General features: G+C 41.0%; 1 protein-coding gene across 1 annotated transcript in view; it reads left to right on the top strand.

Moving 5' to 3' along the window:
- Positions 1-11016: 11016 nt before the first annotated feature.
- LOC115482512 (pepsin A-like) overlaps positions 11017-22182 on the top strand; it is a 29185-nt gene continuing 18019 nt past the window's right edge. The window contains exons 1-5 of the mRNA XM_030222364.1: positions 11017-11134; positions 11525-11678; positions 15130-15247; positions 16211-16329; positions 16792-16991. Coding sequence (XP_030078224.1) covers positions 11082-11134; positions 11525-11678; positions 15130-15247; positions 16211-16329; positions 16792-16991 — 644 coding nt within the window. The 5' untranslated portion in view covers positions 11017-11081. The remainder of the gene's footprint in view (positions 11135-11524; positions 11679-15129; positions 15248-16210; positions 16330-16791; positions 16992-22182) is intronic.

Genomic DNA, 22182 nt, shown 5'->3' with positions numbered 1-22182 from the left:
CCAGTACTAAATGGACTTGGGAAAAATCCACAATTCCAGGAATAACATGTATAGAACATTTGTACGTTTGAAAAGCTTGCCAGGTGCCCTTGGCCTGGATTGGCCGCTATCGTGGACAGGATGCTGGGCTTGATGGAACTTTGGTCTTTTCCCAGTGTGGCATTACTTATGTACTTATAATCATTGTGTATATATCACTGTGTATCTTAGATTTTAGAACCTCTAATAAAAGTCTCATTGACCTAATACGAATCCAAAAGAATCCACAGTAATTACTGAGTAGTCTGTGTCAGTAAAGCAGGCTGTAAAACCAGGTCAGAACAATGAGTTGTATCAAGACATATAACAGAGGGAGGGGGTAACCAGATGCAAAGGAATGAAGTTGTCAGAACGGTGCATACGGTATGAAAAGACGTGCCAGATAATCCAGTACTGATTGAAGCCAGGATTTATAAACTAAAATTGAACTCAGGCAGAGAGAGGTAACCAGTGTTTTGATTGGAGCACTGGTGTAACATGCTCAAAAAGAGTTGATTGATGAAGAAAGCGAACTGTGGTAGATTGAACAAGTTGGAGTCTCTTAAGAGAGAAGAGAGGGAGACCTGCATAAAGAGAATTACAATAGACCAGATGAGTAATGACTAAATTGAGAGATAGGGAAAGTATAGCAGGAAGAGAGAAGAGTGAACGGATTGCACAAATTCTATGAAACACGAAAAAGGAGACTTTAATAACCGTGCTGATTTGGTCCTTAAAAGTAAGGTGATAGTCAAAATGGACCCCTAATATTTTAATGGACTCTCAAAATGGTAGATTCTTATTAACAACAGGAAGTGACAGAGTAGATGAAGATGGACTCCAGCGATTAACAGCAGAAGGAGTTGAGAAATGTATAGATTTGCGTTTCTTAGTGTTCAGGAATAAGTGATGATCCAAAAAACAGGAGTTGTGCTCTAAAGAACTCATAAACCCTGAAGACCTAACGTATGGATGAAAAATGTTGACAGCTTGAAGACTGAATGTATTTCCTCTGATAATAAAAGGCACAGAATGACGTACAGGTCTGTCTCAGGCTGGGCTTGTGTTCTGAAGAGCAGGGAAAGGTCACCTTTTCATGTACTGGAACATTTGTTTTGTTCAGATAAGTTAATCTGTTCAATTTGAACAAGGCTAGTACTGGCTGAGATAGTTAGTCCTGAATTACCTTTCCTATCAGAACTTCCTAGATCAGGAATTTTCCATTTCTTCTAAACCTTTAGAACTGCACTGCTACATATTCCAGTGAGTCTGATAAACAATTTATCCATTGACTCTGTGTAACATTTCACTCTTTCATCCCCAGAGCTTTCAAAATGGAAAATTACAGTTACAATAAACTGAATAGATTCACTTTCTAAAGAGATTTTCACACTCTGTTGCCATGCTTTGTTTATGTTTTTCAAGTAGAAGTTGGATAATAATCTGCGATTCTTTTATGGTTTTTGCAATTCCACCCTGTGTTTTCAAATCCATAAATCACAGCTAATATTTGAAATAAAATTTGCAAAAACTCTGACACAATGAGCCAGATTCTATATATGGCACCTAAAAAATCCGCATGGAACACATTTCCACCTAAGCGTATTCTATAAGATTTACACATGGTATATAGAATATCCTTAGTTGATATTGTAGCGCCTAAAACTACATGCGTCCATTTACACCAATGAAAACTTAGTGTAAATAATCCCGACAAGTAGATTTACACACACTGGGCCATATTTTATAACAACACACATAAAGTCTGGAACGCCCATGAAATGCCCATTTCCCTGCCCTTAACCATGTCCCTTTTGATCTGCTTGCATGAGATGTTAGACACTGTTAATTACAGAATACGCTTAATGAGTTGTGCATGTAAATTCTAATTATTGCCAATCAGTTCTCATTATTGCTTGTTAAGTGCTGTCATCAATGCTGATTGGCTTGTTAAGCCAATTAAGTTACATGCATAGCTATAAAATATGTCTGGGTTTCGGTGCGGATCTCTAGAATCCCCAGGAATGTGTCACCGTAGTGTGGGGTTCTTTTTTCTTCGACATCCAAAATCTACAGATGGAAGGAAATTAATCACACCCATTCATCACTTCTCTCCTTGTCTTTTTTTGTTAGTGAGAACTCAGGAAATGTATCAGAGTTGTAAACTCTTTCTTTGTAAGAGAGAGATTCTCTCTTTTCATGCCCCATAATCTTAACAGCTTCAGTGTCTCCCTCCTAAATATTCTTTTCTTCCAGTACATTTCAGAGGTGAATTAAAGCACATTCCTCTATTTCTTACTAAATCACAGTTGCAGACACAGATGAGTCAATCTCTCTGCATTATACAGAAATGCTCTCCATTAGAATCGCAATCAGCAAATTACAAAATATGATCCACACATCATAAATCATGCAATCCACAAATCACGGTTCATGATCTGCTAAGATTTATATTTAAAGACAATTATGTGATGCTGAACATTTTCAACTGGGGACAGAATTTAGAATTCTGTTGCTGTGACCACTTCATGCATATTGTAATAAGATGGACTCAAACATTTCGCTAGGGGCTTTGCATGAAGGCTTCTGATGGATTAGTGAACTCTGGAAAATGATTCTTACAGAGAGGACTGTGTGCTACTGAATCTTTGGTGAAATAAAAATCAATAATAGGTTTCAATTTTTCAAAAAAAAAAAAAAAGAAGTGAAACATGCCCCACTCCGCCCCCACCCCATCCCCACATGCTCTGCCTCATCTGCACAAGCCTCACTCACTTATGATTTTTTTATATATATTTAAATCTTTTTATTAAAGTATAAAAAGGAACAATATTCTGTGAAACTGTTGTTTATAAATCACAAATAGAAAACAATAACAATGAGCAAGTATAATATCCGTCGCCACCCTCTACCCTTCCAACTTCAAAAATAGCTGACTTCTACTACCCCCAAAAAAACATAATCCACCCTGTTAAAATGTCCAGGGGTACAAAATGCAACCTGCTTTGTATGCAGTAATGGGGAAGAAATATGCCCTATGAAGCACTGTTATGATTTTTTAATGTGTGGATGAATAATAAGTCATCAATAATCTCGAGATTCAGTCTAGCTCTACTGTCTTCCACAGTCCTTCCTGCAATAGAAAATGTCCTTTCAAAAGAGGTGCTGGTAGCAAGAATGCACAGAATGATCAGGGTGGTTTAGTTTTAAATATATCACTTGACCTGGCGTCCATATTTGATGTAAGTGACCATGAGCTGCTTCTTTGGCAGTTGAAATTGATTGGAACTAGAGATATGGTATATACTTGGTTTTAAATTTTTTAATGAAATCATACCTTTGCAGTAGCAGTAGGTCAGGAGATGTCAGTTGTTAGGCAATTGGAAAATGTGGTGCCCCAAAATTCAGCACTTTCACTGATACTATTTAATATATTTTTGAGCCCTCTCATGGAGGTTATTCAGTCTTACAAGGTTAGTCCCTATGTTTATGCAAATGACCTGCTTGTAGTACCAGTGTCGAATGTTGCTAGCAATTTAGAATGAATGCAGGTGTGTGTGAGTGCTGTGGCTGACATTGAGAGATCATCGATTAGTTTTGAATAAAGGGAAAATTGAGATTTGTTGGATAACTGGGAAAAAAGATGACAGTGACTTTATAGGGGGATCAGGTACCTGTGGTTGATACATTTAAATATTTCGGGGTATTCATTGATTTTCAATTACACATTTACTAGTCAGGTTAATGCAGCCTAGTGGTTAGTGTGGTGGACTTTGGTCCTGGGGAACTGGGTTCAATTCCCACTGCAAGCACAGGCAGCTCCTTGTGACTCTGGGCACTTAACCCTCCATTGCCCAGGTACAAATAAGTACCTGTATATAATATGTAACCCGCATTGAACCTGGTATGAGTGGGAAAGTGCGGGGTACAAATGTAACAAAAATAAAATAATGCTGTAGTGCATCATGGGTAGGCTACATTGTGTACATTGAGAGCTATTAGGGGTTTTGTTGATGAGAAGGCATTTTTTAATTTTATTACATACACTTTTCATGACTCATTTTGATTATTCAAATGCTATTTTGGCAGGCATTTCACATGTGAATTTACGTAAGTTACAAATGTTACAAAATACTGCAGTATGGTTGCTGGGGAGAATGCCTAGATTTGAGCATGTAAAACCATTGCACCTGCATTATCATTGGATTCTGGTGCAGTATAGGATCTTTTCTAAGCTGATGGTAGAGGGAGTATTATGAATGTGTCCCTCAACTACTTGCTAAGATAATTCAGCCATATTTGCAACCTAGAACATTGCGTTCTTTAGGTGGGTTGATGCTGACCATTCCCTTGGTAGCCAAAACTCATTTAATGGCTACGGGAAAGGGGCATATTTCTATTTGGCTCCATTTTTGTGGAATGCAGTCCCCTTGGAGGTCCATGCCAAGTCACTACAGCAGTTTAAGCGGGTACTTAAGGCTCATTATTTGGTTTTGGCATGTGGAACTGATCTTGCTGAGGCACGACTGGGTTGAGGCTCTGGGTATCTGCAGTGATGTAATTTTGTTTGATCATTGCTTATGGAGAAATTCCACTGCTTATTTCTGGGATAAGCAGAATAACATGTATTGAACTTTTTCAGGATCTTGCCAGGTACTTGTGATCTGGATTGGCCACTGTTGGAAACAGGATGCTGGGTTTGATGGACCTTCGGTCTGTCCCAGTATGGCAATACTTAAGTACTTATGTACTTACAATGCTTTCCTATTTTGTAGTTCTTTATTAATATGCTTTATTGTTGGTTGTTTTTTATTTTGTACACCACTGTAATCTTTTTAAGCACAAAGCTAAGTGGTATAAATATTTATGGGGCATATTTTCAAAGCACTTAGCCTTTCAAAGTTCCATAGAAACCTATGGAACTTTGGAAGGCTAAGTGCTTTGAAAATATGCCTAGTATAATAAACTATAAACATCCCCCATGCAAGTTTTGCCAGTTTTGGCCAGCACTTTTGCTTGTTTTTCCAAAAAGTCAAAACATCAACATCTGCGTTACTTGAATGTAAATAGATGTCTAATTCATTAACAACAGCATTCAGAGGAGGCATTGTTCCATAAAATTTGCTCATAAAACTGCTACCATCCATTTTTATTCTTTTGGAGGGGGGCTCTTGCACAGATGTGACACTTTCTTGGAATGTGGATTGTGGAGGATCCTCAGTTGTTGATGTTGGTGGAGTCGAGGTTTTCCATTTCGATCTGATTTTGGTACAACTTTCTCAAAGATTTTGTTGTCTGTGTTTTTATATCATTTGGGCAGACAATTGGATTCTCTTTCAGACATGGGTATAGAAGAGAACAAAGACTGTGTAATGGATGAGCAAGAAAATAAGTATCAATTAAGTGTTGGAAATGTTCCTTGATCCCAGCAACAATGGATGAATCTGTGTAACAGTAAGAAACTTGAGCAAGTGGCCACGTGATGGAAGGAGATTGCAGATGGTAGGAGTCTGATCAGCAGACACTTGTTGCCACATGAAAGGCAGACAAAACACAGATGATGTCATTTAATACTGCTTCATTTAAATCCAAAAGCAGCTTCTGCAGTTTTTTTTATCATTGAATTCAGACGCCAGTTGTCTAAGGTGTGATAAGCTTTTAAATATTGATACTAGCATTTTATAAATGCTGTTCCATCTAGTTGGAACAGCCTGTTTAAGACTAATCTCTAGCTTTTAGAGAATGACACAAGGACAAAATTTGTCTTCATCCCTGAGGTCAACTGCATGTCCCTGTCCCCATGTCATTCTCTAATCTTAGCTCCAAAACTCCTTCATATTTTCTACTCTCTTCAAAATGAAAGCACAGGCTAAGGTTCTTCCTTAGAATCAACTATAATTGTTCTCCCCAAACCAGATAAAGATCACACAAAAGTAGAAACCAACAGGCCAATTTCACTAATAAACATTCATAATAAAATTTATGCAAAATACTAGCATCCAGATTTTTAAAAAGTTCTTCCAAATCTAATTCACAAGGATCAAAATGGCTTCACTCCCCAGTGACAATTAGACTATTCTGGAATATCCTGTCATACGCCCAACTCCTCTGATGAATCATTAATCACTGTTCCTCTCGATGTGGAGAAAGCATTTGACAGGGTAGAAAGGAATATTTATTTCAGACCATCACTGCCTACCAGTTCTTTTGCTTGCCTTCAAAGCCTTTCACCTGGGTCTTCCACTGTCTTTGTCCTCTTTAACAATTCCTTATTCCCCTACAAGATTGCTTCATTCTATTAACTTTCCAGTCCTAGGTTCTTCTTTTCTTAAAGAAATGGCCACTTGACACGCGGCCATTTCGGGGGGAGCACTTACCACCCCCCCCCCCCAAAAAAAAAACACAGTGCTTTTTATTTTTTAGCCCCTGTGATCTGGAATAGGCTTCCCTTAGAAATTCATGGTGAACTATCCCTTTCAAAATTCAAAACAGCTATTAAAATATGGCTGTTCAGACAGGCTTTTGGCCCATGAATGGGCAGAGTTCTTGCGATGTCGATTGCTTACCCTTCTTCCCTTTCTTCTCCCTCTGATCTTTCCCCATTGTGTCTTCCTTGGTTTGTTTGGTATATGTGCATTGTGTTTCTTTCCCCATCTGTCCTATATGATATTAGAGTTCCTTTTCCTATCTTTATTGTTTTTTTTCATTTGTATGTAAACTGCTTTGTTCTGTGCGCCAGCTAATGTGGTAATGAGGGGCATAATTGAATGGCGCGCCCAAGTTTTCCTGAGGACGTCCTCGCAAGACGTCCTGCGAAGGGGTGGGGAAACCCGTATTATCGAAACAAGATGGGCATCCATCTTTCATTTCGATAATACGGTCAGGGATGCCCAAATCTCAACATTTAGTTAGACCTTAGAGATGGTCGTCCCTGGTTTTCAGCGATAATGGAAACTGAGGACGCCCATCTCAGAAACGACCAAATCCAAGCCATTTGGTCTTGGGAGGAGCCAGCATTCGTAGTGCACTGGTCCCCCTGACATGCCAGGACACCAACCGGGCACCCTAGGGGGCACTGCAGTGGACTTCAGAAAAAGCTCCCAGGTTCATAGCTCCCTTACCTTGTGTGCTGAGCCCCCCAAACCCACTCCCCACAACTGTACACCACTACCATAGGCCTTAGGGATGAAGGGGCACCTACATGTGGGTACAGTGGGTTTGTGGTGGGTTTTGGAGGGCTCACATTTACCACCACAAGTGTAACAGGTAGGGGGAAATGGGCCAGGGTCTGCCTGTCTGACGCGCACTGCAGTACCCGCTAAAACTGCTCCAGGGACCTGCATACTGCTGTCATAGAGCTGGGTATAATATTTGAGGCTGGCATAGAGGCTGGCAAAATATTTTAAAAAACTTTTTTTAAGGTGGTAGGGGGTTGGTGACCACTGGGGGAGTAAGGGGAGATCATCTCCGATTCCCTCCGGTGGTCATCTGGTCATTTAGGGCACATTTTTGTGGCTTGGTCGTAAAAAAAAGGACCAAATAAAGTCATCCAAGTGTTCGTCAGGGATGCCCTTCTTTTTTCCATTATCGGCCGAGGACACCCATGTGTTAAGCACTCCCCAGTCCCGCCTTTGCTATGCTTCCGACACGCCCCGTGAACTTTGGTCATCCCCGCGACGGAAAGCAGTTGAGGACGCCCAAAATCGGCTTTCGATTATGCTGATTTGGGCGACCCTGTGAGAAGGACACCCATCTTCCAATTTGTGTCGAAAGATGGGCACCCTTCTCTTTCGAAAATAAGCCTGATAGTATTAGCAAAGAACAAAAGAAATGGATTGGGATTAAATTTTGATGTCCTTGAGTGAGGATTGATTTTCTACATCCTAGTTTCTATCATTTTGTTCATGTCTCCAGCATTTTCATAAAATGTATCTGTGTCCCCAGTAAAAGTATAAGCAGAAAATCTTGACATTTTTCCAATAGGCATCTGAAAGTTTTTTGAAAGCTTGCTGTGGGGTAAAAAAACAATGTCTTAAGGATAGCATGGGCTTATGTTTTAGTCTAATGGATTTTATGACTTCCAAGGACACCATGTAAAAGGCATGATGCAAAACCCACTGCATTTATTTATTTTATTTATTTATTCATTTGTGACATTTATATCCCACATTATCCCAAACAAATTTGTGGCCCAGAGGTTATACCTTAAATCAAAGACCCTCAAATTATGGCCTGTGAGTTGGATCTGGCCCACAGAACTGGCCTTTCCAGCTAAATGTTCCTTACCAATGGCCAGATTGGCCTCTAGGGGAAGATTTAATTATTTTTCAATTCACTTGTGGAGGTAAAGTAGGGAAGGGAAAGCAGAAGGTGTGGAGGTGGAAGGGAAGTCTGGTGTAAGTGGGTGGAGAATAGGAAGAGTGAGAGGGAAACAGGAGAAGAAGAGGGGATAACTAAATAGGATTAGAAAAGGAAGGGTAGGGGCGTGGCAAGATGGCAGCCTGAGTCTCGGGAGCATACCGGGTTCTGGAGTTCTCTGGCATTTCTTCTTTATATATTTCCTTTCTGATGCCTCACTGTAAGTGAAAGGGGATGGTTAAAGGCCAACTGCCGCTGGCCAGAACCTCTTCCCCAGTCCAGCAGATACTAGACCGGTATGCGACGAGTCACCAGCTGGAAACCAGGGTGGCGAACCCTGCTCAGAGCGCCAACAGAGGAGCATCGGCCCTCCTGGGGTCGGAAACTATCATCCCCGGAGCTGAATCCACCACCATGCCCTGCGATATTTAGGAGCGCAGCAGGAAACCCAGCTGAAACAGAATCTGTTATCAGCAGGATCCAGACCGGTGGTACAGCACCCAAATTTGCAGAGAGAGTAAACCAGGAGTCTGGGGCTCCCGTGGTGGCTACGTTGGAGTCCATCTGGAAGGCAATTCAAGATTTGACTGAAGCGATAACAAAATCAGCGCAAGATACCTTTCTTCTCGTGAGTAAAGTGGACAATTTGACTTTATCTTTGGAAAGTGTTAAACAAGACTCCGCTAAGCAATCTTCACAGACACAATTAGAAGTTAATAATTTAAAATCTACAATGGAAATCTTGGTAAAAGATAAGACCTTGATTCACCGAAAAATAGAGCAAATTGAGAACTATAATAGACGTTTGAATCTTCGTGTATTGAATTTTCCCAGAACTATAGGTATAACCCCGATGGATTTCTTCAAGAAATATCTTGTTGAAATTTTAAAATTTCCTTCTTCGGCGATTCCTCCTTTTAATAAGATTTACGATCTTCCTATTTATCCCTCCAGCTGGGGTAGAGCCTGTGGGTTCTGGAAATTTAGTTCAGAAACAAGATATTGAAACTGGAATCCGAGATCTTTCCGCATTATTGGAGGAATCCCTGTCTGACGTTTCTAACCGAGAGATATTAATTGTCTCATTTGTATTTGAACAAGACCTTAATGTTTTAATGAGACTATACTTCAAGAACTCTTATACACCATTTTGTGGTCATAGAGTATGGATATATCCAGATGTAGCAAAGGCTACACAAGACAAAAGAAAGTTATTCTTGGCTCTTAGAGAAGAGACGAGGTGCATCGTTTTTATCCATGTAAATGTTTAGTTCGTTATTTGGGTATTAGTATGGTTTTTTTTTTGTACCAGAGCAATTGTGAACCTTTTTGGATATGAAGAAACTTTCTGGAGGACTGAGAGAAAAAATTGGTTAAAGCTATGAAAAATCTGTGGGATTAACCAGGTTAAGCTATTTCTTCTATTTCATTTATTGCCTTATTTTGATCTCCTCATCTTTACCCCCCAATGCTTTTTGAGGTCTAAGGAAGAGAACTTGTGATTATTTTCTTTATATTTTTTTCTTCTGTTTTTATTTCCTTCTCTATATTTCATTATTCAAGTGCCATTTGAAAGAAATTTCATTTGTTATAAATAAAAAAAAATAGAAAAGGAAGGGTAGTAGAGAAGGAGCAAGAATGTATAGGAGTATATATGTGGGAAAGAGGAACAGAAAAAGAAGCAGACCTTATGAAAAAAAAGCAGTCTTTATTGGTTCATCAATACTCCCAGGCTTCACACACAAGTGCCTGACGTGGCCATGTTTCACCAAAAAACAGCTGCGTCAGGGGCCCAGAAAACCAGCTTAAACCTTAAACTTCACCAACTCTGGTAAAAAGTTTACCTCCTCCTGGGTTAGTTTAAAACTGTGATCACTTGTAAATGAATCCAATAAAGACTGCTTTTCTTCATAAGGTCTGCTTCTCTTTGTGTTCCACGTTCGATCTAGTAGACTGTTTGCCTTCTTATTTTCTCACTTCTATATGTGGGAAATAGTGCATCACCCATGCACCACTCTCCAAGGAGGGAAGATGCTGGGGTGGAAGGCAGGGGGGGGGGGGGGGGGGGGGTCAGATTTCTAGAAGTGTGGCAGGGTTGCCAGTTTCCTAGAAATATTACCAACACTACTCGCCATACCTCAGGCAACGACCCTTGCCTTTCCCAACATCTCAAATCACCAAAAAGAGGGGATTCACCCTCAACAAAACTCCGAAGGGTACTCCCCTAGCCATCTCAACCATTTGAAATGTCCTATGTAACCCTTTTCTTGAAATGCTTGTGGACACTTGGTTTAAAAATCACTCATAGGTTTGAAAACTGACAAAGTTAACTGGTACCCAGTTTCCTTTGGAAATATCTCTATGCCTTTGCTGTTTTAGAATATCGGGTTCTCTGTGCTTGTTTGGCACATGATTGGAATGATTCAAGATAAAGATACAATACTGAGTTATGATAAGAAAGTTGTTTTTAGCTATTTTGATAAGTCTTCAGATTATCATGTTGCAACCTTGCCAGAAGGACATTGTAAGTTTTAGAATCATGATATCATTTACATGTTTTTTTAAAGATTAGTAACAGTAATGAAATAACTGATGTTTGGTGAGTACACTGAACTGTATATAAAGAGCCTTCCTCCCTGATTGCCTCACAGTTGAGATCCAGGGATTTAGTTCTTTCTTGAGTAATTGGGACAGACAGTAGAACCATGAAGTGGCTGGTGCTTCTGGCATTGGTGGCACTTTCAGAGTGTCTGGTGAAGTAAGCTTGAGACTTTTTTCTAATTTAACCTTTTCTTCTTTTAATTAACAAATTCTGTACCTGTGTTCTTCTTGACAGTGCTAGCTAGAAGGGATAGAATGTGAACCATACAGAGGGACTAATAAAATGTATCCTAGAAAAAATCCAGCTCCAATGAAGGACAAAAATCTGGGTTATGTGGACTGGAGCGTCTCCGAGAATTTTACAGATTGGCCTTCCTAATGTAGAACAGGTGGAGCAACAGGATACAGAATGATGGAGAAAGTTCTTTGCAATTGTGGGATATAGCCCTGGATATTTGGAGATATAGAGACAAATGTGATCTAAGGACAGATCAATTAGAAACTGTCTTGATTTTGAAACCTCTCTCTCTCTCTTTCTCATTGTCAGGGTTCCCCTGCGACGTGGAAAAACTCTGAGGCAGAACCTGAAGGAACATGGCCTGTTGGCTGATTACCTGAAGAAGCACCCTTATAATCCTGCCACCAAATACTTCCCAACCCTAGCCCAAGTATCCAGCCAACCTCTTGAGAACTACATGGATGTGAGTACTTACCAGTCATGCTCCATATTTTAGGAAAGGTCTTCAATGCCTGAATCTTCATCATGGTGCATATCCATACATATTAATAGCGCCTATTCTACAATAACTACTTTTTAACAAGAGGAGGACTTAACAAGCAGGAGGGCTAACGTGTGGGTAGCATGTGCCAAATCAGAACTACTGCCGGGCTAGCATGTGCACCTGGTGGTCATTCTGAGTTTGGCGCACAGCAAATCCCGCGGTAGAAAATAATTTTCTATTTTCTATTGCAGGGGGTGTTCTCAGCGGTAATCAGCAGTTGGCGCACACTGCATGGTTACCGTGTGGGTCAGCGGGTGGCGGTAAGGGCTGAGGCCATAAATAGGTGCGTGCTAATTTTAATTTCAGCGCATGCCCATTTCCCAGCCCATTTAAAAAAGCCCCTTTTCCCAGCTGTGGTAAATAAATATGGCCCAGTGCAGGCCCAATATTTGCACCCACTCTACCGCAGGCCACTTTTTACTGTGGCTTAGTAAAAGGACCCCTCAGTTATTTAGGACACAGGTTATGAAATGATCTTCCTCCCTTTCCGAGAACTGAAATGCCTCTTCAATTTTTCAAAGCTCTTTTGAAAACTTTCCTCTTTTTCCTCTGCTTAATCTTCCTCTTTTTCTACCTCACCCACATCTTCAGAAGAAGAATTTTGTTTTTACTGGTGTAAATCACTTAGAGGGGCATAATCGAACAGGGCGCCCAAGTTTTCATGAGGGCGTCCTCGCAGGACGGCCCCATGAAGGGGCGGGGCAACCCGTATTATCGAAACAAGATGGGCGTCCATCCTTAGTTTCAATAATACGGTCGGGGACGCCCAAGTCATGAAATCTAGGTCGTTCTTAGGTCGTTTTTGAGATGGTCATCCCCAGTTTTTGGCAATAATGGAAACCGAGGACGCCCATCTCAAAAACGACCAAATCCAAGCCATTTGGTTGTGGGAGGAGCCAGCATTCATACTGCACTGGTCCCCTGACATGCCAGGACACCAATCGTGCACCCTAGGAGGCACTGCAGTGGACTTCAGAAAAAGCTCCCGGGTGCATAGCTCCCTTACCTTGGGTGCTGAGCCCCCCAACCCCCCTCCCTCAAAACCCACAACTGTACATCACTACCATAGCCCTTAGGGATGAAGGGGGACAACTACATGTGGGTACAGTGGGTTTGTGGTGGGTTTTGGAGGGCTCACATTTACCACTACAAGTGTAACAGATAGTGGGGATGGGCCTGGGTCCACCTGCCTGAAGTACACTGCACCCACTACAACTGCTCCAGGTACCTGCATACTGCTGCGATGGACCTGAGTATGGCATTTGAGGCTGGCATAGAGGCTGGCAAAAAAGTATTTTAAAACTTTTCTATGGTGGGAGGGGTTAGTGACCACTGGGGGAGTAAGGGGAGGTGATCCCTGATTTCCTCCAGTGGTCATCTGGTCAGTTCGGGCACCTTTTTGATGCTTGGTCGTGAAAAAAAATGGACCAAGTAAAGTCGCCCAAGTGTTCATCAGGGATGCCCTTCTTTTTTCCATTATTGGCCGAGGACGCCCATGTGTTAAGCACGCCCCAATCCTGCCTTCGCTACATTGCCGACATGCCCCCGTGAACTTTGGTTGTCTCCAAGATGGAAAGCACTTGAGGACGCCCAAAATCGGCTTTCGATTATATCGATTTGGGCGACCTTGCGAGAAGGACGCTTATCTCCCAATTTGTGTCGGAAGATGGGCGCCCTTCTCTTTCGAAAATTCACCTGTTAGTCACCTGTATAGGCTCAATTAGATTGTAAGCTCTTTGAGCAGGGACTGTCTTTCTTCTATGTTTGTGCAGCGCTACGTACGCCTTGTAGCGCTATAGAAATGCTAAATAGTAGTAGTAGTAGTAGTAGTAATTTGCGGTATATCAAATGTCTGGAAATAAAATAAATAAATAAACAGCGCACAAAATGCCCACTCTCCACTCCGAGACCCACCGCCAGCACTAAAAAATAAATTCTACTTTTTAGTGCATGGGTAGCATTAGCACATCACCAAATTACCACGGGATGCATCAGCACGCTCCATGGTAAACCATTTTTTGTTTGGGTAATCCTGTGTTAGTGCTTACTGCAGTTTTGCCAAAGGGTACCAAAATAATTAATATTAAAACTATATTGAAACTAAAAACAATAAGGGGTCCTTATACAGTGCACAGTAAAGGTATCGCGGTGTTGGGACATGCCAATCTGGCACTGCAGCCAGGCTACCGCAGGATCCAAGTGGTAGTGCCTGCCCCCCAGCGCACACCATTTCCAGCGCGTCAAAGGGGTTTTTTTGTACCAGGGGTTTACCCCGACAGTAATCAGTTACTACTACTACTACTACTACTACTACTACTCATCACTTCTATAGCGCTACAAGGCATAAGCAGTGCTGTACACCATACACATAAAGACAGTCCCTGCTCAAAGAGCTCACAATCTAAATAAGACAGGTAACAGACAGAACAACTAAGAGGTAAGGGGAATTAAAGAGGAGGGGATAAAAGGTACAGGCAAGTGAGCAATGGTTAGGACTCAAAAGCAGCATCAAAGAGGTGGGCTTTTAGCTTGGACTTGAAAACGGCCAAAGATGGGGCTAGACGTACATGCTCGGGAAGTCTATTCCCAGTTACTGCTGTGTAAGCGTGGAAGCCCTTACCGCCTCCTAAATAGGAGATGGTAAGGGATTCCCCAGGAAATAGCCAAGCAGCAAGTGTTCGCCTTACCACAAAGCCTTTTCTAAAGGGAAAGCTGCCTTTTACCCACTGCTGTAAAAAGGGGGCCTCAGCGTGTGGCAAACTCATGGGCTGATGCCAGCTTGGGCCTCCGTTTACTTCAGTGTGGTAGAAGGGGGCCCTAACTGACGTAAATGACAAAACAAAGTACATAACTATCATTTCAGCATCAATAAACATTTCTATGTTGTTTATTTATTTATTATTGATTTATATGATCTGATTTCTATCCCATGTTTATGCATTATTTATTTATTACAATTTATATACCACCTTTTTGAAAAAAAAAATTCACCCAAGATTGGTTAGAATTAAAACATATTAAAAACATAAAAGAAAAGTAATAAAACTTACAATTGGAGAATAAAATCCATTCAATACAGCATAATGCAAAACAAATAGAATACGCAGTTCCCCAATCCAACAATACAAAACAGAATGCTTTTTATAAAGTACCATCTTACAGCATAGGCTGCCCTGTCTCTAGCAGTATAAATTAGCCTGGGTGTCAAAAGTCAGTGACAAAGATCAAACTGGAAATTATCTAAAATCTTATCAATTGTGGATTATGATATTAAAGCCAGTGTTAAAGATGAAGCTAAGTTATGCTCAATAGTAGGCAATAACTGCAACATGTAAAATGTTTAATGATACTACTTTCCTTTCTACAACAGATCGAATACTTTGGAACCATCGGTATTGGAACTCCACCCCAGTCCTTCAATGTGCTCTTTGATACTGGTTCATCCAACCTCTGGGTCCCTTCTGTCTACTGCTCCAGCTCAGCCTGCTGTACGTAATCTCACTCACTCAGGGGTCCTTTTACAGTGGTGCACTGAAAAATGGCCTGTGGTAGTGTAGGCGTAGGTTTTGGGAATGCGCAGAATCATTTTTCAGTGCACCCATAAAAAAGGCCTCTCCCCCCTCCCCCCCCCGAAAATGGACATGCGCCAAAATCAAAATTGTCACGTGTCCATTTTGGGACTCACACCTTACCACCAACCATAGACCTAGTGGTAAAGAATTTGGGCGGTAAGGACTTACGCATATCAGGTGCCACTTGGCATGTGTCCGCTACATGCATCCGAAAATATTATTTTCAGACGCGCATAGTGGATGCACGCTGAAATTATCGCAAGAGCCACACAGTAGTCGGGCAGTAAGTCCATTTTGGCGCACGTTGGGTGCATGTAGGCGCATAGACGGCTCAGTAAAAGGGGCCCTCAGCTGTCTAGCCTGAATGCACGCTAAGCACTGCATTTTTAAATTTAAATGGAGTTGCCAACTGGTTTCATTTCAGCTGGTCAGTCATCCAAGCTTAGTTGTGCCCCATTGCATCATGGGATCATAGTTCTGAGCTCACTATGTAAAAGAGGACAGAAAAAAGCATCCCATTCCATTGGTCTGTTTAAACCACCTACATGCATCAAAGTCACCATTAATTGACAGGTGTCTGTGTGCATTAGGCACTGTTCCATAAGGTAGCACCTAGGTGCCCTAGGGCCTAACTGCAAGGGAGCGAACACATGAGTGGAGCATGGGTGGGCCATGGAAGTATCTCCCAGTTATACTCATAAAATGGTCACGTCACTTTAATGCACCAACTTACACCTGCCATTTTGGTGTCAAAATGCTGTTATTGAGTTAGTGCCACGCGCATGGCATTGGGGGGCACTTAAACTGAGGCTTCAATTTATAGAATTGCCACCTGGGTGTGATGGCAGGGAGTTCACGTATCAAACTTTCTCTCCACAGCAAACCACAACAGGTTCAACCCTCAGCAGTCCTCCACCTTCCAGTCAACCAGTACTAGTGTTGCTGTCACCTATGGCACAGGGAGCATGACTGGGGTCCTGGGTTATGACACTGTACAGGTCAGTACAGCAGAGAACCACCTTCTTACATGGAGAGTAAGAGAAGGGGCAAATGAATAAAAGTAATGGTAGAAAAGGAAAGGAAAGAAACATTTAAAGAAAGATGGAAATGGAAAGAGACTGAGAGGCTCGATTTAGGTAGCTGTTGTAGAAGCTCTATTTCGGTTTCGGATGTATGAAAACTGGCATTTAGACATCTATATTGCATAGATGTCCAAATCCCAATTTTATAAAGCCAGGATATTGATGTCTAAAACTGCAGAACATCTACCTGTTATGGTGTGGGTCCCTAAACCTTTAAAAAATAGTCATAACCACTTCTTCATGAATGTACAGTCCTGGGAAAGGCTATTAAGATGTGCTTCTATAGATCAGGCTGTGTTATTAGTAGACATCTGGAACTTAGAAAACCATACTTTCAAAATAAGGAATGAAGAGAATGGTTGATGTTTGTCTTTGTAGGTTGGAGGCATTGCGGACACCAACCAGATCTTTGGCCTGAGTGAGACTGAGCCCGGCTCGTTCCTCTATTACTCTCCCTTCGATGGAATCCTGGGTTTGGCTTACCCCAACATTGCCGCCTCAGGAGCCACCCCTGTCTTTGACAACATGTGGAACCAGGGCCTAGTGCCACAGGACCTCTTTTCCGTCTACTTGAGCTCGTAAGTCGGAGATGTTTGGTCAGTTCTGATGGGGACTGAGTATTAGTTTTGCATTGAGAAGGATCTATTTTGGAAAATTTTCCCAGGCTTCTTATTCTGGTATATTTTATAAGCTACAATGCGAGATGATAGTAGATGAGGAGAAGTCACATACTTATCACAAGCAGAAATCTGATTCAGGAAGAGATATTGAATTTTGGAGGTATAAATATATAACTTATGGCTAGGCTAAAGCAGTGTGTTTGACATGAGACCCTTCCCAGTTTTTGACAGTGAAATATTTTACATTTGGTGTTATGTGCACATGGAGAACTCTCCAGCTTGTCCTCTCTCTCTCTCTCTCTCTGTCTGTCTCTCTCTCTCTCTCTTGCAGGGTGCCTCTTGCAATATTTACTTTTTTTCCAAGATGTATAGGAAGTGCATTTTTCAGAAGCCATTTCCATGGATTAATGGTCTCTTTGAAAATTGCCAACTCCCTCTGTGGATTGCATCATGCATGTTGTGACCCTCTGCACATTATTTTATCCACTCTAAGGAGAGACATTCCAGGGTTTGGGATGATGAAGGGGCTTGTAAAGACATGACTACTTTTTGATTTTCCAAAGCAAATGCATACTTTTACCAGCAAAACAGGTACAAATTCGTACATAATATTTATTTATAATTTATATACATTATATATATATATATATATATATACATTTATAATAATGTTTATTACTAACATTCTTCCACTACTCATGATGTATTGTAAGCCACTTTGAGCCTGCAAAGAGGTGGGATAAGGTGGGATACAAATGCAACAAATAAATAAATAACGCTTTCCCTTTGAAAATCTGTGCCAAGTCCAGATGTAAAAAGTACCCATTGAGTTTGCATCTGAGTGGACAAAAAAATTGCCCTATACATGATTTCCTGTAGAAAGTTTCAAAATGTTTTCACAATGACCTTTATGACAAATCTGAGATCTTAGGCATGACTCTGACATGGGCAGTTTCAAGAGGAGTTTCTGTCACCTGGAACAATTTCGTCTTCCTTTATCGGGAAATTAGAACTACAGGGCAAAATTAGGACTGACCTAGCTTTTCGTATGAGACAGTGGGATCGATATTTAAAGCAATTTAATCAGCCAGAAGTGGCACCTGCCTGGTTAAATCACTTGTGTGGGGCTATCTGTTGATGTTCAGTGGGACTTAACCGGTTACTGCTGCTGAACAACACCACAGATTGCTAAAGCAAAAGCTGGTTATTTTGTGGGCAGTGTGAAGCGGCATTTATGTGATTAAGTGCTGATATTTATTTATTTATTTATTTATTTATTCAAAAATTGATATACCACTGTAGCTGACAGACAGATCACAGTAGTTTACAAATAGTAACATAGTAGACGATGGCAGATAAAGACATATATGGTCCATCCAGTCTGCCCAATAAGATAAATTCATCGCATATGGTGTGAAGTGATACATCATATGTATACCTGATCTTGATTTATCCTTGCCATTTTTAGGGAATAGACCGTAGAAGTCTGCCTGCCACTGGCCTTGTTCTAAAATTTCTGAAGTTGTTGTCAAAGCCCCTGAATAGCTCCACTACAGCCCATTCAAATCTATTCAGCCTCGATCAGGGCACAGATCATAGAAGTCTGTCCAGTACTGGTTTTCCTACATAATCTCTGCTAAGCTTCTTTGGATCTGATCCTTCTAAACAGGATTCCTTTGTGTTTGTCCCATGCTTTTTTTAATCCCGTTACCATTTTCATCTCTACCATCTCCCATGGGAGGGAATACCAGGTATCTACCGCCCTCTCAGTGAAAAAATACTTCCTAACATTATTCCTGAGTCGGCCCCCTTTCAACCTCAATTCATGCTCTCTGGTTCTATCACCTTCAGGTCTCTGGAAAAGGTTTGCTTGTGGATTAATACCTTTCAAATATTTGAATGTCTGTATCATATCACCCCTGTTTCTCCTTTCCTCCAGGCTATACATTTTTAGGTCAGTAAATCTCTCCATGTATGTCTTGCTACGTAAACCCCCTACCATTTTAGCCACTTTTCTCTGAACCACTTCAAGTCTTTTTACATCCTTAGTGAGATAAGGCCTCCAAAACTGAACACAATACTCCAAGTGGGGCCTCACCAACGACTTGTATAGGGGTATCAACACTTCCTTTCTTCCCCTCTCTATGCAGCCTAGCATCCTTCTGGCCGCAGCCACTGCCTTCTCGCACTGTTTCATCACCATGAGATCTTCAGACACCATCACCCAAAAGTCCCTCTCCTGAGTCAAGCTTACCATTTTCTCCCCTCTTATCTAGTACGTCTTTTTTGTATTTCTGCACCCCAAGTGCATCACTCTGCAATTCTTGGCATTAAATTTTAACTATTAGTTCACTCAAGCTCAAACCTTCTTATTCGAAATTCAAATCACAGCTTCACACTCGCTGTGTAGATAATTGAGTACAGGAAACAGCTATCACCCAAATTGTGAAACAACATTATGTACCATAGTGGAGAAAAAAAAGCTTCAGTAACGCTACCCAGCCAGCCCGAGAATATCAGACTATAAGGCGTGGGCCCGGCGCAACATCTAGCTAAAAAAAAAAACCTCCACAGTAGCTTAGTGTCGGATGATAGACAGATTCAGGTATCCATAGATCACAGGATATTAAATTTTAACTGCCAGACCCTTGACCATTCTAACATTTGGAGATCCTTTCTCATGGTTTCTACTCCCTCCAGGGTATCCACATTCTATTGGCTGTCTTCGTGTCTTCTGCAAAAAGTGAAACTTTTCCTTCTAACCCTTAAGCAATGTCTCTCACAAATATATTAAACAGAATTGGCCCCAGCACCGACCCCTGGGGCACTCACCTTCCTTTCCTCCAATCTGATTCCATTTACCACCACCCTCTGCCGCCTGTCAGTCAACCAGTTTCCAATCCATTTAACCACTTTGGGTCCTAAGTTCAGCCCTCTGAGCTTACTCACGAGTCTTCTATGGGGGACCGTATCAAAGGCTTTGCTAAAATCCAAGTAGATCACATCTATTGCATGTTCTTCATCCAGTTCTTTGGTCACCCAGTCGAAGAAGTCAATCAGATTCATTTGGCAGGATTTTCCTTTGGTAAAGCCATGTTGCCTTGGATCCTGTCACCCGTTGGCTTCTAGAAAGTCAACTATCCTTTCCTTCAGCAGCAATTCCGTTATTTTCCTACCACTGATGTGAGGCTTTACGGCCTGTTGTTTCCCCACTTCTTTCCTGTCTCTGCTTTTGTAAAGAGGGACCACATCAGCTTGTCTCCAAACCTGCGGAACCTCTCCCATCTCTAAAGATCTATTAAATAAATCCTTAAGAAGTCCCGCCAGGACTTCTCTGAGCTCCCTCAGTATCCTGGGATGTATCCCATCCGGCCCCATATCCTTATCCACTTTCAGATTTTCAAGTGGTTTATAAATGCTTTCTTCCATGAACAAGGTATCTTTCAAAGATATAACCAAAACAGAGAAGATAGGGTATCCCGATAGTGAGGTTGCAATAGTGAACATAGTAGACCAGATGGCTTTAAATTAAATTATCACTATCAACTGCTGAGCAAGATATAAATAGGAACAACAAACATGTAAATAGGAACAACAAACATAATTTGAAATGTCTATATGTGAATGCCAGAAGCCTATGAAATAAGATGGGAGAGTTAAAGTATATTGCACTAAATGAAAAATTAGATGTAATAGGCATCTCTGAGACCTGGTGGAAGGAGGATAACCAGTGGGACACTGTCACACCAGGGTACACATTATATCATAGTGACAGGTGGAGTGGTAGCACTGTATGTTAAGGAGAGCCTTGCATCAAATAGATTGAAAATTCTGCAGGACACAAAACACATCTTGGAATCCCTATGGATTAAAATTTATATGTAAAGGGGGAAAGGATAGTGATAGGAGTATACTACTGTTCACCTCGCAAGGATGACCAGGCATATATAGAAATGTTATCAAAAATTAGGAAGGCTAACAAACTGGGAACACAATAATAATGGGTGATTTCAATTACCCCAATATTGACTGTGTAAATGCAACTTCAGAGCATGCTAGGGAGGTAAAATTCCATGATAAAATCAAGGACTGCTTTATGGAGCAGCTGGCATAGAAGCCAACAAGAGGAGGAAAAATTCTAGACCTAGTCCTTAGTGGAGTGCATGATCTGGTGCAGGAAGTAATAGTGCTGGAGCTGCTTGATAACAATGATCATAATATGATCAGATTTGATATCGACTGTGGAGTAAGTACACACAGGAAATCCAATACGTTAGCATTTAACTTTCAAAATGGAGACTATGATAAAATGAGAAGAACGGTGGAAAAAATAACTTAGACAAGCAGCTGTGAAGGTCAAATATTTACATCAGGCATGGATGCTGTTCAAAAACACCATCCTGGAAGCCCAGGACAAATTTATTCCACATATTAAAAAAGGAGGATGGAAGACCAAACGACAGTCAGCAAGGTTAAAAAGTCAGGTAAAGGAAGCTATTAGATCTAAAAGAAAATCCTTCAGAAAATGGAAGAAGGATCCGACTGAAAATAAGAAACAGTATAAGGAATGGCTAGTCAAATGTAAAGAGCTGATAAGGAAGGCAAAGAGGGACTTTGAAAAAAGATTGCGTTGGAGACAAAACACATAGTAAAACCTTTTTAGATATATTAAAAACAAGAAGCTGGTGAAAGCATCAGTTAGACCACTAGATAACCAAGGGGTAAAAGGGGCACTCAGGAAAAACAAAGCCATAGCAGACAGATTAAATGAATTCTTTGCCTCGATCTTCACTGAGGAAGATATGGGAGAGATACCAGTGCCAGAAATGGTATTCAAAGTTGACGAGTCAGAGAAACTGAATGGAATCTCTATAAACCTGGACCAGATGGTATTCATCCCAGAATACTGACAGAATTAAAAAAATAACTTATAGAACTATTGTTAGTAATATTTAATTTATATTTAAAATCAAGAATGGTACTGGAAGATTGGAAGATGGCCAAAGTAATGCCTATTTTTAAAATAGATTCCAGAGGTGATCTGGAAAATTATAGACTAGTGAGCCTGATGTTGGTGCCGGGCAAAATGGTAGAGACTATTGTAAAGAACAAAATTACAGAGCATATTAAAAAGCATGGATTAATGAGA

This window comes from Microcaecilia unicolor, chromosome 1 (assembly GCF_901765095.1).
Source record: "Microcaecilia unicolor chromosome 1, aMicUni1.1, whole genome shotgun sequence".
In the NCBI taxonomy this organism is placed as follows: Eukaryota; Metazoa; Chordata; class Amphibia; order Gymnophiona; family Siphonopidae; genus Microcaecilia; species Microcaecilia unicolor.
This window is presented reverse-complemented; position numbering and strand designations above follow the sequence as displayed.